General features: G+C 39.5%; 1 protein-coding gene across 1 annotated transcript in view; it reads right to left on the bottom strand.

Moving 5' to 3' along the window:
* ATR (ATR serine/threonine kinase) overlaps positions 1-12,733 on the bottom strand; it is a 58,622-nt gene extending 45,889 nt beyond the window's left edge. The window contains exons 1-9 of the mRNA XM_015413474.1: positions 12,675-12,733; positions 11,070-11,161; positions 9,388-9,537; positions 6,681-7,570; positions 5,191-5,384; positions 4,206-4,394; positions 3,540-3,745; positions 2,226-2,378; positions 1,753-1,951 (exon numbers count right to left, since the gene is read on the bottom strand). Coding sequence (XP_015268960.1) covers positions 1,753-1,951; positions 2,226-2,378; positions 3,540-3,745; positions 4,206-4,394; positions 5,191-5,384; positions 6,681-7,570; positions 9,388-9,537; positions 11,070-11,161; positions 12,675-12,733 — 2,132 coding nt within the window. The remainder of the gene's footprint in view (positions 1-1,752; positions 1,952-2,225; positions 2,379-3,539; positions 3,746-4,205; positions 4,395-5,190; positions 5,385-6,680; positions 7,571-9,387; positions 9,538-11,069; positions 11,162-12,674) is intronic.
* Positions 12,734-14,208: the final 1,475 nt, after the last annotated feature.

Raw genomic sequence — 14,208 nt, 5'->3', positions numbered from 1 at the left:
GCATATACCCCTTTCTGTCTACATGTTCATTAATATCATGTACATGTCTGGTATTCCCCAAATACTTTGCATATCTTCTGGATTCTACATTTTAAAATCATATAGTTCCTCAAATTCTTGACCCAAAACATTTCTGCACCTTTTGGGATTAATAAAGAGACTGAAACGCCTTCCTTCCAAGGAAAGGCTAAAGAGTTTGGGACACCTTTGTTCATAAAAATATTAACATGACTGAAGTTTACAAAGTGTACATTATGTGGAGAAAGTGGACACTAGAACTCAGAATCAGCAAGTTAGATTTGTGGGCAGTAGACTGTGGACCGGCAAAATCAAGGTAGAACATTACCGCTGGAGTCCTCGATACTTAATAAAGCTGGCCGTTGAATTGGGATTACTGCCCATCTTGGGGATCTATATATAGGATAACATCAGAGCACCTTAAATATTGTCTATGGGATTTTATTGTGAATGTTTAACGCTGTTTTATTGTATTTTACCTATTTAAACTGGCACTAGCCGTATGTTAGCCGCCCTGAGCCATTTGGAAGGGCGGGATATAAATCCAAAATAAATAAATAAATAAATAAATGCAGAATTCACTGCCACAGACCATGGTAATGCTTAGATGGCTTTGAAATAGGGTTGCACAAAGGTCACGGAGGACAGGTCCATCACCACCTGTTGGTTGGCCTGGTAACTAGAGAGAACCTCCACTTCTGAAGTAGTATGCCATTCAAAACCCATTCCCTCCATGCTTTGCCTTCCCACTACTAGAAACATGATGTGACTAGACACCTTGAGTCTACTCCAGCAGAGGTCTTAAATGTCACAAAATTATACAAGCATAGATACCATATTAAGCAGAAGAATAATCTATGATTCCCACTACTTGGCTAGTCATGCATTCATTTAAAAACACCAATGGGACAAGAGGAGTCAACAAAACTTAAAATATCCTTTCTCCCTCCTCCTAGACAACCATAACTGGTAGAAAATATAAATACTATCCCTCTAACCACTACAGAAAATGTGGGTTTAGCTTTCCATTGGGTGTTGTTCAGGACATGAACCATGAGGATGATCCTGAAACAATGAGAAAAGTCTTAAAGAACAAAAATAGGCTAGCACTGGAAAAGCCATGGCTATGTCAGAAGGCAGTACAGGTCTGGCAAGAAGATAAACTCCCCCCCCCCCAAAAAAAACCCCATCAAACTACAGTGGCTGAGTTACAAAAAAGGCTTACTCAGTTCCTTGTAACAAAATCTGTCAATATCTTATTAAGGTTGCTTTCACACATGCTAAATAATGTCGTTTCAATCCACTTCAGTGACCTTTTGCAAGTGGATTTTGCCATTTCACACAGTCAAATCCAGTTGCAAAGTGCATTGAAAGTGGATTGAAAGTGTGTTATTTAGTGTGTGTGAAAGCATTCTGTGCTTACAGGATGGAGACAATCCATTAGGTGGCCCGTAACAGGGGAAGAAATATGGGACCAAACCCCAAGAGCTGATTTAAAAGAAGAAATCAGAGGTTGCCCCTGTGACCCTCCCCCCATTAAGCTGTGACCCATCAGACATTCTTCCTCTGATCTTCACAGAAGAGCAAACTGCATTCTGAACTGCAAATCTACGCACTTCAGGACAGAATGTTAATGTGGCCCTGTTACACTAGTTTAAAAGGCTACTAGCTTTATTAGCCTTCTGTCCTTCCTCTCCTTCCCAAGAACACTTCAGCGCATCAGATTCTACATACAAAAGATATGCAGGCAACGTAGCATAGGATTTTACACCCGACTGGTGCATCAGGATAGGAAATCCTTTAATACAGTTAGCTCTGATAATTTCATGGGGACTCTGTAATGCTTGTTGATAAACAGAATTTCTCCACTTCAGACACAATCTTCTTGGAATCAAAGAAAGAAGAAACACACAGTATGACTGAGTTTCAGGTACTAAAGGGGGAAAAACAAACACAATGTAAGGCAATTTGTCAATGACTTCCACAAAAAGCTATTTCTCCTATCTTAGAACTCTTAGACACTCAAGAGCACACTGAGAACTATGCAGCCATTTTTGAAATCATTTTAAAATAATTTTTTAAATAAGACAAGTACTTCAAGTCAGTGTATTTTTCACATTACCAATTAACCAATCTTTGAAATCTCTATCTAAACAGAGAAATACCTATGTTGATAAGCAAAGAGTAAATATAGTTGTTTTACTTACAAAAGTGTCTTCCAGCATGTTGGCTCAAAGCCAGAAGATTCATATTAACTGCAGGCAGGTGGACTGAAGGGTCATCAGAATGACTGGAAACCCATGGCAAACACAGCATTCCAAATAAGTTTCCGATAATCTCATCATTAAGGTGGACATTTACTTTTGAGAGGGGGAAGAAAACACCACACTAAATTAATCAAATAACTTGAGAAACAGAGGGACACATCTTTAGCAGAAGATTTTGTGGTATGAAAAAGAGGTACTAGCAGCACAGTTGTAGACAGAGCTGCACCCTTCTAAGTTCACTGAAGACAACGGGCTAAGAAGGGTGTAACCTTGCTTAGGACCGCATTTCTAGCCACGTTAAATAAGAGAAGAATCACTGCTCAATGGCCCTTCAAAGACATACTTTACAAACAGGAAATCCCATTCCCATATTCAGTCTTTGGCATCCCCAGTTGAAGGAATTACAGTTAACAAGGCGGCTGAGCAGCTAGTGGTTGCATTACTCCAAGCTTTCTTGGAGAAAATGGATTCATTAGACCCATTCAGTCCATTTGTAGGCGTGTTCCTGGAACTGAAATGGCCTTAGTTCACACTAATGACATTTGTTTCATGAAAGAAAGGGTAGCACAACCCTGTTGATTCTTCTGGATCTCTCAGCAGTTTTCAATGCCATCAACCAGGGGTTACCCCTAGAATGGATGCTGGAAGCACCATACTGAGGTAGATCTGATCCTTACTGGCCAATCAGTATCAGAAGATGGTGCTGTACAAATACTGTTCTTGGCATTTGTACCACAGGGTATCAGAGTTCTATTTCATTCTTCATTCCATGGCTAGGTGAGTTATCTGGAGTCACTGAATGAGGTGTAATTGGAATAATTTGCAAAACTCTTTTTCCTTTTCAGCAGAGTCGGGCAGGACAGCAAATGAACACATTTGAGGAGGTAATGGGTAGGATAGCAACTATTAAACTGAAACTCGATATAGATTAAGGTTCTGTTGGTTGACAATAGTGAAATGAGGAGTCAGTCTGCCTTGGATGGGGTTACACTATCCCTGGAATATCAGGTTCACCGGTGGTGGGTATTTTTAAACCCAACACTCCAGGTGGCCATTCAGGTTTTCTCTGTGGTATGCACTGTCTTGGTTTGCCAGCTACATCCCTTTTTGTAAAAGCAAAATCTAGCAGCAGTTATCTACTATGAAAACTCAGGGCGAATGCACTCTTCATTAAGTAGTACAAGCCAGTTAAGTGCCAGCTAATCAACAGCAGAGGTCAAATGTTAATTGCTGTTGTTTTAAATGACATCTCACCTTGCATATAAAGTAAGGCATCAATGACCTTCACCACTCTTTGAATCACTTGCTTTGGATCACTTGAAGTGTGCTCCAACAGCTTCCAGCAGACTTTTAGCACTCTCATGATGAATTCAGAAGAAATCCACGTTAACTGTACAGGTAAACCAGCATTACATTTCTGATTGTGTGAATTACACAGATGGCTGACTTGATGACCTGTACTGTTAAGAAAAAGAATGGGAAATCATCTCATCAATTGTGGCTTGATATCCCATTTTATCATTGCAATACAATTGCAGTAGTCAAAACCCAACAGTGGAGAACATTCAATTCTCAGACAACTGAAGGATTTTAAACCTTGCCAATCACACTCCTAAATCTTTCAAAATCCTTCTACAAATATATATTCCAGCACACTGTACATTCTTTCCACCTAGATATCTGAATACAGACAATTGCAAGGAGGATCCCCCCACTAAAAAAAAAAATCCTTATTTGCTGAAGCAAAAAGCTGACTTAGTAATAAAGAAAAATGACTGTTTCTACAGAGCACTTTGGTGAAAAATCAACTGCCATCACTTCATATTTTACTGTACACAAACATTTGCAAGAGCAACTTCACAGGTCTCATCCACATCTGGAACATTTTAAATACAGAAACATTCATTTTGATGCTTCTACCTGCAGAAATTTTGTGTAGCGTGTACTGCACACAGAGCAGCCAGTCGCAATATTAAAGCAATTCCCTCTATGGTTTGTAGAAGTTCCTCTGTTGGAATGTCTTGTTCCAGGTGAGACAACAAAGATTCAGTTTTCTTGCTGATAGCATTCCACAGCACACTCTTCATTTTCATATCCACAGGAGTAGGCCTATTGCATCAACATTTTATTTTAGAATATTTTTGTTTCTTCTAAAACAAATATTATGTTTCATTTGGAAACTCAACAGCAGGAGACAGTTGAACTGAATTTTAGCTTCTATCTTTTGACATAGGATAGTAAAGAATTTATTTCTGCAGCATAGTTTATTTATGAAATAGCAAGGTGAACATTCAAATTTCCAGTGCACAGGGCAGCCCTGCAACTATGAATCAGATTAAGAAGAGGAAGAAGAGATTGGAGTTATACCCTGCCCTTTACTCGGAGTCTCAGAGTGGCTTACATCTCCTTCCCTTCCTTTCCCCACAACAGCCACCCTGTGAGGTAGGTGGGGCTGAGAGAGCTCTTTTCAGGACTGCTCTTGAGAGAACATCTCCAAAAGAACTTATGAGTGACCCAAAGTCACCCAGCTGGCTGCATGTGGAGGAGTGGGGAATCAAACCCAGTTCTCCCGGATTAGAGTCAGTGCTCCTAACCACTACACCAAACTGGCTCTACATTAAAAGCTACATCAATCACTCTGACTGAGACATATGATTTTTTTGTTATTTGGGCAATGCTGGCTGCAGCACTATCCATGTATTTAGGACTGAGATTTTACCCACGTTAAATACAAGTATTTCAGTTTAAATGACAGAAGAATGCAGAATATTTTAAAAGCCAAAATTAAAATGCAGCTCTTAAAGCAGATGCTAAGAAGAGGCTTTCAGTAACACAACAGTTCCATCTTTTACTTATTACTTGATAACGTATCTACAGAAATGTCTATTGAATTAAGACACCATACTCTGCTGATGTAGGAAACTTTTTAGGATGCTTTAAGGACAGGCTTAGTCGTATCCTTTTTTCCGGAATTTCATCACTACCACCGCTGTTCCATCCATCAGCATCAGAAGTCTCTGGATGATTAGCACCATGAAGCTCCTTGATGATTTCTGCTGCTTCAGTCTTCAAGGCAATGTAAAGTGGACTCAGTAGGTACTAAGGCAGAAATACACACACACACCTTAGTACTTCTGCACAACTTTATATTGCTTACATATTCACAGAAGGCCTCAGCTTTATAAGCAAAGAAAGAGCAGATGTCTGGTGATGTGGCATATACATATTCTGAATAAAAAATAAGGAGAATATCACAAAAATAACAATAGATCAGTCCCCGTTTGTATAGATTTCCTGAATATCCCATAGATTATTACACACTTCAACAGTTTTGAGGCCAGTGTTTTTGAAACCTTTGATGTTTCATTGTAAATTAGAAGTAAAGCCACTTTATACACAATTAAATTAATATTTGACCTGGGAATCAGCATCTACATATCTAGAACCAAACCTACCCCCCCCCACGAGCCTTTCCAGATACCACTGACAAATAAGAGATGCATGCATGGAATGATGGCTACAGAAATAAAATTTTCTGGCTTTCAATTGTTTGCCAGCATTTTGTGCTACCCAAACTTCACCAGCTACATGCTCCCAATCCTTTTTGAAATTGTAAAGATATTGTTTATTAATTCCTTCATCAATAAGTAGTTTCTTCATGTTCAGACAAGCAAACAGTAACCTACAAATTTCACAGCAACAATACATGCTACAGTAGACTTTGGTCCTCAGTTCCAATTATGCACTCAAAAAAAAAATAAAGAGGGGGGGAGATGGAAGCAACACAAATTTTCTTAGGCTGTTTGCAAGAACAGATGTTGGGATCAAAATTTGAGCCTGATGTTGGCCTTGCTTAGATTACTGTAAATTAATAAAAGCACAGTGGGTTGCATTTTATTGCTGTGCCAATGGCACAATGTGTGTGCCCATCTGCAAATGGGAAAGTTGAAACTGCTGGGCATGTTTTACTGCATGTTTTCCTCCTCCAAAAAAGCCCTGGTAAATCAGAGGAATTAATATTTCCCTTCTTCTGATTCCTCGATTATGGATAGTCACTAGATTTTGTACAGTTGTTAGAGTCTATCATAGTCCTGTATTAGTTTAATGACTTATATTTGGTATTTTAGTCTCATATATATATATAACTTTCAATGTAAACATTTCTGGTACTGTATGTATTTTTAGCACTGGTCTTTAATTGCAATACATTCATTTATTCATTCAATGTCAGCATCTTGTTCCTCCAAAAGAACTACCAGGCGCTTCTTTGGTAGGACAGAAACAGGTAGCCCACAAACTTTTACTCCATGTGCATCTTCTGGAATAGTTATTTGCAAAACCTTAAATACAAACACATCAAGCAACAATTGCATTGTTCTACTTTACGTTACTCACCTCTTGCTCTGCCTGGCTTCCAACTGCAGCAATGAAAAAGCTGCAGATGCTGTTAATTCGGGCCCTTCTAACTGGAACAGCAGATTCATATCCAACTGGCACAAACTTGAGGAAATACTGCAGTATGTGACACAGTGCTCCTATCACCTGCTCAGAAGGCAGAAGCCTGAGTGCATCAGCTTCAAAAATTGAATGGAGCTTCTCCAATAATATGTTTAGATAGATGGGTTCAATGTTCCTATGGGCATGGGCTTCAAAAGGAAACAGAGCCCTCACTAACATTAACAGTGGTTCTTCATATAGCTCTAGCAGTGCAGTGTCCACTTCATTAATGGACTGTAACATTCCAAAAAGAACAGAGAAGAAATTGCTAGCTAGTTGTTCAGGAGGTCCTCCTAATTGGACCAATTCTGTTAGAAAGGTCATGCCCCATCCTTTGGTTTTTGCACTACCATACTCCAACAGAGAGCACCCTATACCCCAAAGAGTGATGTCCTGTCGTTTAAAAAACACATCAGAAGCAATATCAGTAAGAATTTTTATCAAGGTAACTTCCAAGCATTCCACATTGCTCATGCCCATCAGCTGTAATGGGATGGTATTTAAGTAGCCCAGATGTATTTTGCCGTTGCTTGAAAATCTGTTCACAACAACAGGCCAGCTCAGTAAATCCCCTTGTAGGTGCCCTGTCGCATTTCTTTCATGGAGTAAAATCAGATCTTCAATAAGATGCAGCAATTCTCTTGTCAGCAAGTCAAACACAGCACAGTTCTTGACTTTGAAAAGAGATAGCAGAGAACAAATAACATTACAGATGTTCTCATGTAAAATGAGACAGTTTGGACTGGCAGCAATTCTCAAAAGCCTTGCTATGATCCATTTGGTAAATTCTGGACAAAAAAAGCACAAAAACACAAGGGAATGTTATTGCCTAGGCTGCAATTCAATGTACACAAACTTGGGAGTAAGTGCTATTGAACATGGGGACTTATTTATGCGTAAACCTGTACAAGAACAAGATGCGATTTTTTCATATGAAGCAGCTCCAAATCCAACATTGTGTTTTAGTTAGATAATTTCTTTCAAATATAATAAATTAATACCAACTGCAGCACCTTTCGAGCCTGGCTGTCACTGAAGTCAAGCAAACAACCATTGATAGATCTCAGCTATTTGATGGGATCACAGAGACATCTCTTCTCTTCGTCAAACATATTCAAATCAGTCCTTAATTCCACAGAAACACAAGTGTCCATCCAATACCCTGAAAATCTTGTTGGTCTCTAAGGTGTTACTGAACTCGAATCTAGCTGCTAGTGCAGACCAACATGGCTACTCTCTGAAACCAGCCTTAACTTAAGTCTCAAACGGCTTCTTTTTCTGTACTGTCAACACTCAGCCAAAAGTTTCGTTAGGAAGGGAAAAAATAATCCAAACTAAGGATTCTGACTTTAGGCCTAATCTGTTCTTTTCAACAAGTTTACATAGTTTATGGCTATAGTGGCATATCAAATATTTTAATTTACAATGGCAAAAAAAAAAATTGTCTCCTGTTATCTTGCTCCTGAAATTCAAAGATGACAACTAGTGAAAGAAAGAAAAAAGAACAACCAAAACAACATTAATTTTCAGATTCAGATTTCAGAAAGGGAATAAATACTGGTATTCAGGGGTAATTGGGTTTGGATTTTTTTCAGGATTCCAGAATTATTTGGGTGCTATTATTGGGGGACATGGGGGGGGGGGTACTGGAGTAACTGTTTGTCAACCAAATGACACTGAAATTGTAGGGAACCTATTACTGCCTGCCCATTAAAGAAACACCAAGCTTCCAGCAAATTACACCAAGGGGACCAAGTCTACAGGCCCCTGAACAAAGTGGCCTGGCCATCCTAGTTGTCTCCATTGTTTCCAATGGGGGAAAGATTTCCATACTTTCTCCAGGGAAATTCAATAACCAAACATAAAAGAGAAAGCAACCACTGGCCCAAAGCCTCCCAGTTCAAACAGAACCAAAAAGCTAAAGTCTTTAACGTCAAATCAGAGAATCCCACAACCATTGGTTAATGTGGCTAGCCCAACAATACTAATGTCAAACCAGAGAATCCCAACATAATCCACTGTTGCAAGGTAAATCACAGAACCCAAGGTAAATGAGACAGCAAGCCCCAAAAAGCCAATGTCAAACTAGAGTATCCAAGCAAAACCAAGCTGACAAGCCAGTACCAAGACAAACCAAGCAAGACACAGACACTAATGTCATTTCCCCAAGAAAGGCCCTAAAAAGTGAGAGGACGTGCATTGCCTCCCTTCTCAACTCCCTCCCGTTGCCCAAGAAATCTGTTTAAATGGTGGGGGACTGGGATCCTTGCCCTTAAAATACTGGCCACAGGTATTCCCAAATATTTCCAGTAAAATTTGGAAACCAGATTCTAGTAATTGTCAAGAATCCCAATTATTATCCAGATACCTAAATATACATGAAAAAACTACTAACTGCTCCTTGTCAGTGACTTCAAAATTCTTAAGAGTTGCTAAAGCCATGCACTGAAACCTTTACTGAGACAGGCGAATCTGGATTCAGATACTATCAAATGACTACATAATTCACAATTACTCTCTAAAAACAATGAATCCACAGCATGTACTGACGCATACTATTTACTGCACAGAACTCCAAAGATCCAGCAGAAAGGGTTAAACTTACCAATACAACCAGATTCTGTTTCACTTTGCTGATGAGTTCCTGTTAGGTTGATAAATATAAGTGGGGATGATTTCATGATGTGAAGAATAAAATCAAGCAACATTAGAGAACTGGGCTGAGATTCAGTTTTCTTAACAAGTTCCAGAGCCACTGAAAAAGAAGCACATTCACACTAGACCATCATAATCTCACAAATGATTTCTCCTTTCAACGCAAAATGTTGCACTTCGGCATCAATTCTGTAAACCTACAAAACTTAGTGAATGTAGTGCTCTCCATGCAAATTTCCCAAACATGTTTTTTCTTCAAATATTTTATTCAATATTTAACTGTTTTACTTATAATCTTTCTCACAGAAGATTATAGAATTAGAAAACAACATAAAAAGGCCAGTAAAATATATGCAACAACTAACGCAATAAAAGTATATTACAAAGCCAGAAAAATGAGATAAAAACAAGATATGCAACAAATAATTCAATATATGCCTGATTTTTTTCAAACACTAAAACTATAATTCAATTGCACCTGGAACCTGATGATCAGCAACCATTTCAGTGACCACAGGTAATATGCACAGTCTGCCTAGTTTCCGGCAGTAATGACCTATGGCATTCTGTAACAGCTGGAATTTCAGAGTTGCCTTAGTCAGATCAAGAGCATGCTGACATTTTAAAAAATATATGGAAACTTTGCATTCAATGATTCACTATGTGGCACCCATGGGCATCATGCCATCTGCTGAAATCTTTCCTAGTGTCCAGTTTCTTCCAGAAAGCAAAGCAAAGGCTTCCTGTACTTTATTGGAGAAGGATATGCTTTTGAATAATGGAGAAGGATCTTTGTGTCTTCAGAGACCAACAATTCAGAAACAGCTGCCATCATCATACAAGGATGCTTAGAATATCTCACCATTTGGAGTCATGTATCATGGCAGTCATTTTTTGGTTTTCATTTTTAGTAGCACCCCCTACCTGTTCTCAAAATTCCAAGTGTCTCCAAGCTCAGCAAGGGTGGGGACCCCTGATTCATTTCTACAGGTATACTTGACTGTTTTTAAAGAGTGCATTATTTCTGTTGCATTATTTGTGCAAAGTGCATTATTTCTGTTTTAAACTCTCATGTGCAACTGTGCCTCTGGATCATATCCACTAGGATGCTTCAGACATAATGCCAAACTCTGGGTGTGGCACTACATGAACCAACATTTTGCTCACATACGCCCTCCCCTTCCCCCAATTCAATTCATTATTTCCATTTTAGTGCAGAGACCCACGATGCTGGAACATTTTCCCCAGGGAGGTGCACCTGGCACCTTCACTTTTGATCTTTACAAAGCAGTTGAAGACAGTTTTATTTAGGATCATATTTGATTCATTTACTGGCAATTCTAAACTCTGAATTTTTAACATATATAATGTATTCTACTGTATGCATTTTATCTACCCTGTAAGTCACTTCCAGGTCTGTAAGGCAGAAAGGAGGCTAATTAATGTTTTAAATAAATCTATGTCATTATTTTTAACATGCATATTCAGTCAGGGGGACCATCCATTTGGCAATTGCTTCACCTATCAAGATATTCAGAGACAGAACAACGTGGGACAGAGGTCACGTAGGATTTGCCTTTTTAACTTTTCAAAATTTGGCAACTTTAGTAATTTGACCTCCATTTTACTTACCAACATCTACATCCATAAGTATCCGGTCAATGAACTGACAGAGTATTTGTCTTGGTTTCTGTACAACAGTATTATACTCTTCTGGACTAGCACTGGAATTAAAAATAATTTTAGTAGTTACATTTGTGCTTCAACTGAATATGTTATTTTTTGAAATTCAAGTTTTAAAACTGCACAATAAAAGCATTAAAAGGTATTTACTTGACTTATACCCACGTTTCGCTAATGGGGATGCAAAGTGGCTTACGTCACTCTCATTTCCTCCATTTTATTTTCCAGATAAATGCTGGATTTCAGATATAGTGTCAACTTTTTCCTTTGAGAAAAAGCTCTTTCTATTCCACCAGTGAATGAATTATCAAATGACATCACGTTATTCAGAATAATTAAATCTCAACCAGAATGTAATCAAGCATTCCAAAATGATCTCTTCAGAATGGCAGGCTAGGTAGCTGAGATTCAATACAAGTACAACGTCATACACACATTGAAAGCTCTTAACTTATGTGGCTGGAACCTAAACTATGACTACTCAAGGAAAATCGGGTGTGTGTGTCATAAATGTATCAATTTAATGCACTGTAAAAACAAGAGCAAATTACGTGACAGTTGTTCTTCAGCTTTCTTCCTAAAAACACCAATCAGAACATTCAACATTCTGTAATATAGCTACATTTTATTTGATATAGAATATTTCTATACTACCTCTTCAGAGTCCTGCTTGAGGTGGCTTACAATTAAAAAACAGAGTGTAAAAACCCCAAGACATTTAAACAACAAAATACTGTGTGCAATCTCATCACTCTGTTTCCAAAAGCCTATTACAAAGCTAAATAAGGTATGTTTCTAAAAGTGATTTGTTTCCAAAAAAGCACAATAAGATTAGGCTTGCTGATATGAGAACCAGTGTGGTGTAGTGTCAGACTAGGATCAGGAAGAAGCAGGTCAGAATCCCTACTCAAGATCAAGAAAGATGCAAACAGGCTGATTTAAAAGCTATTGTTGTCCTTCAGAAGAACTTCATAAGAGTGTATTGAATTAGAATTCATTCACAAATTCAAAGCAAGGTACCTCCCAAGGTTTAACAGCAAGCTGTGATTCCTAACTTACTGTAGACATTAACAGTTTACCTATCTCAATTTTTACAGTCGTTACTTTGTTCCACACATGTCATCCTACATTAGATTTGTTTATTTTACTACACTTATGCTGATTGAAAGTGTCCAACACTTTCTTCAATGTAAAATATATTGCAGACTAAGGAGTGTGCGAGGCTTTCTCTTTGATACACTTGTTCTACTTGGAGGGGATTTTTCAAGCAGGGGAGAAATAAAAAACAACATTCGTTGCAGCAGGGTTCTGCCACCTCGTTTTCACTGCATGTAAAACCAGACTTCGCTGTCAGGGACAGCTGCAGTTCCCTAGAAGTGCGGGGAAAGGCCTCTATGCGTGCAGAGAGGCTTGCTAACGAACATGCACGCGAAGTCAAGCCCATTTCGGGCTCAGTTGAAGCCCTGCATGCAACGCTCTCTCCTCGCTGGGACGCACAGAGGCCTAGAAGAGCGTGCAGCCAAGCAACCAAGGGGCGCCTTGCCTTAAACCTACCTGCCCAGCTCCCTGAGGGCTGGAATCATGGAGGCCATCTCCAGCCCCTGGTCTGCCATCCTTGACTGTCCGTGCCCTCCCGATGCCTCTCCCGCCAGCTCACTTTCGACTTCGACTTCTCTCCGCCCATTCGCTCACCGGAGACCACGGACGGTGGCTGGCAACAACCAAACCATAAAAACGCGTTTCCGTTCTCTTCCCGGCTCTCACGGTAGCCCCCGATTCTGCGTTCGGGCTTCGCAACTGGGATGTTGGGAGAGAGAAATAATAGCAATTAAGCAGAAATAGGCTAATATTAGATGCAGATGGAAGGCCGGGGGGAATGGCGGGGGGAACAGACATATTTAGGCTGCGTACCGAATTCGTTATATAACTTTAGTTAATAAGCAGCCCGACGTTATGAGTATTGTATTTACTCGGTAGTAAATTACCACGATAGTGCCCCACGTACACCTTCCCAAGCAACGTTTAACAATGAATATAGTTCCAATAAGTATTGCAGCCTCATTGACAAACCACGATGCAAAAACTAAGACAAGCATTTGTTCTTTCTTTTATTGTTTTAATCCTACCAATAAAATGTTAATGAGAGAAAAAGAAAAGAAATAGTGAACATTAAAAACAAAAACATTGTCCTCAAGCGGTCAGCCTCTGACAGATTTCAATTGAGACCTTTTCCATGCGTACACCTTCTTGCACTAGAGGCCCCAGTCAGGCCCGTAGCTACAGTGGGGCATCTCAGGGCCTGGCCCCCTGTTTTACCGCCAAAGCCCCCAGACCCCCCATTCAGCCCCCCCCCCCGACTTCCAATTTTTTATTTTATTTTTGGCACTCCCTTGGGGGGGGGGTGCCCCCCAACTTATTTAAAGGCCCCCTGAATTTAAAAAATCCTGGCTACGGGCCTGGCCCCAGTCCTTCCGCTCTCAGTCCCAGACATGTGGAGATGATGATAGATTATGGTTAGGCAACATGCCCAGATGGCCCTCTGTACTTCAGCAGCCACCTAGGCTGTTCTTCCACCTTTCAAGGATGGTTGACGTTACACGTTACAGTGGTCTCTGCGGGGAAAGACTTCTGTAGTGTCCTGTCCATCAAGCCATCAAAGATTCTCTATTAAGTGGCTTCATTTGCAGAAGTCGGACATTCACTATCTCTTAGCACTCTGTTCAACAGGAGACTGGGTAAATTAGGTTGCCTTAGGTTGCCTCACCTCTCCATATAATGCACTACCTCACTGGATTTGTCTCAGCAAACCATTACTTTCAGGCAAATCTTCATGTATTTTAATGGCACCACATAAAATGAGAGATATAGGACACATAATTCAACCTGAAAAGTGGGTAAAGTTCTGGGAATCTATTAAAGTTATGAGGGCTACTAGTTTCAAAGAAAATACTTTCAAAATGTTTCACAAATGGTATTGGCCACCAGAAAGAATAGCAAAATGTTATACAAATTGTTCCAATATTTGTTGGAAATGTAAGACAAATGTGGGAACATTTTATTACATGTGGTGGCGATGTACAAAAATACA

Source organism: Gekko japonicus, unplaced genomic scaffold (assembly GCF_001447785.1).
Source record: "Gekko japonicus isolate JY-2015 unplaced genomic scaffold, Gekko_japonicus_V1.1 scaffold155, whole genome shotgun sequence".
In the NCBI taxonomy this organism is placed as follows: Eukaryota; Metazoa; Chordata; class Lepidosauria; order Squamata; family Gekkonidae; genus Gekko; species Gekko japonicus.
Note: the sequence above shows the minus strand (reverse complement) of the source record. Positions and strands in the feature narration are given on the sequence as shown.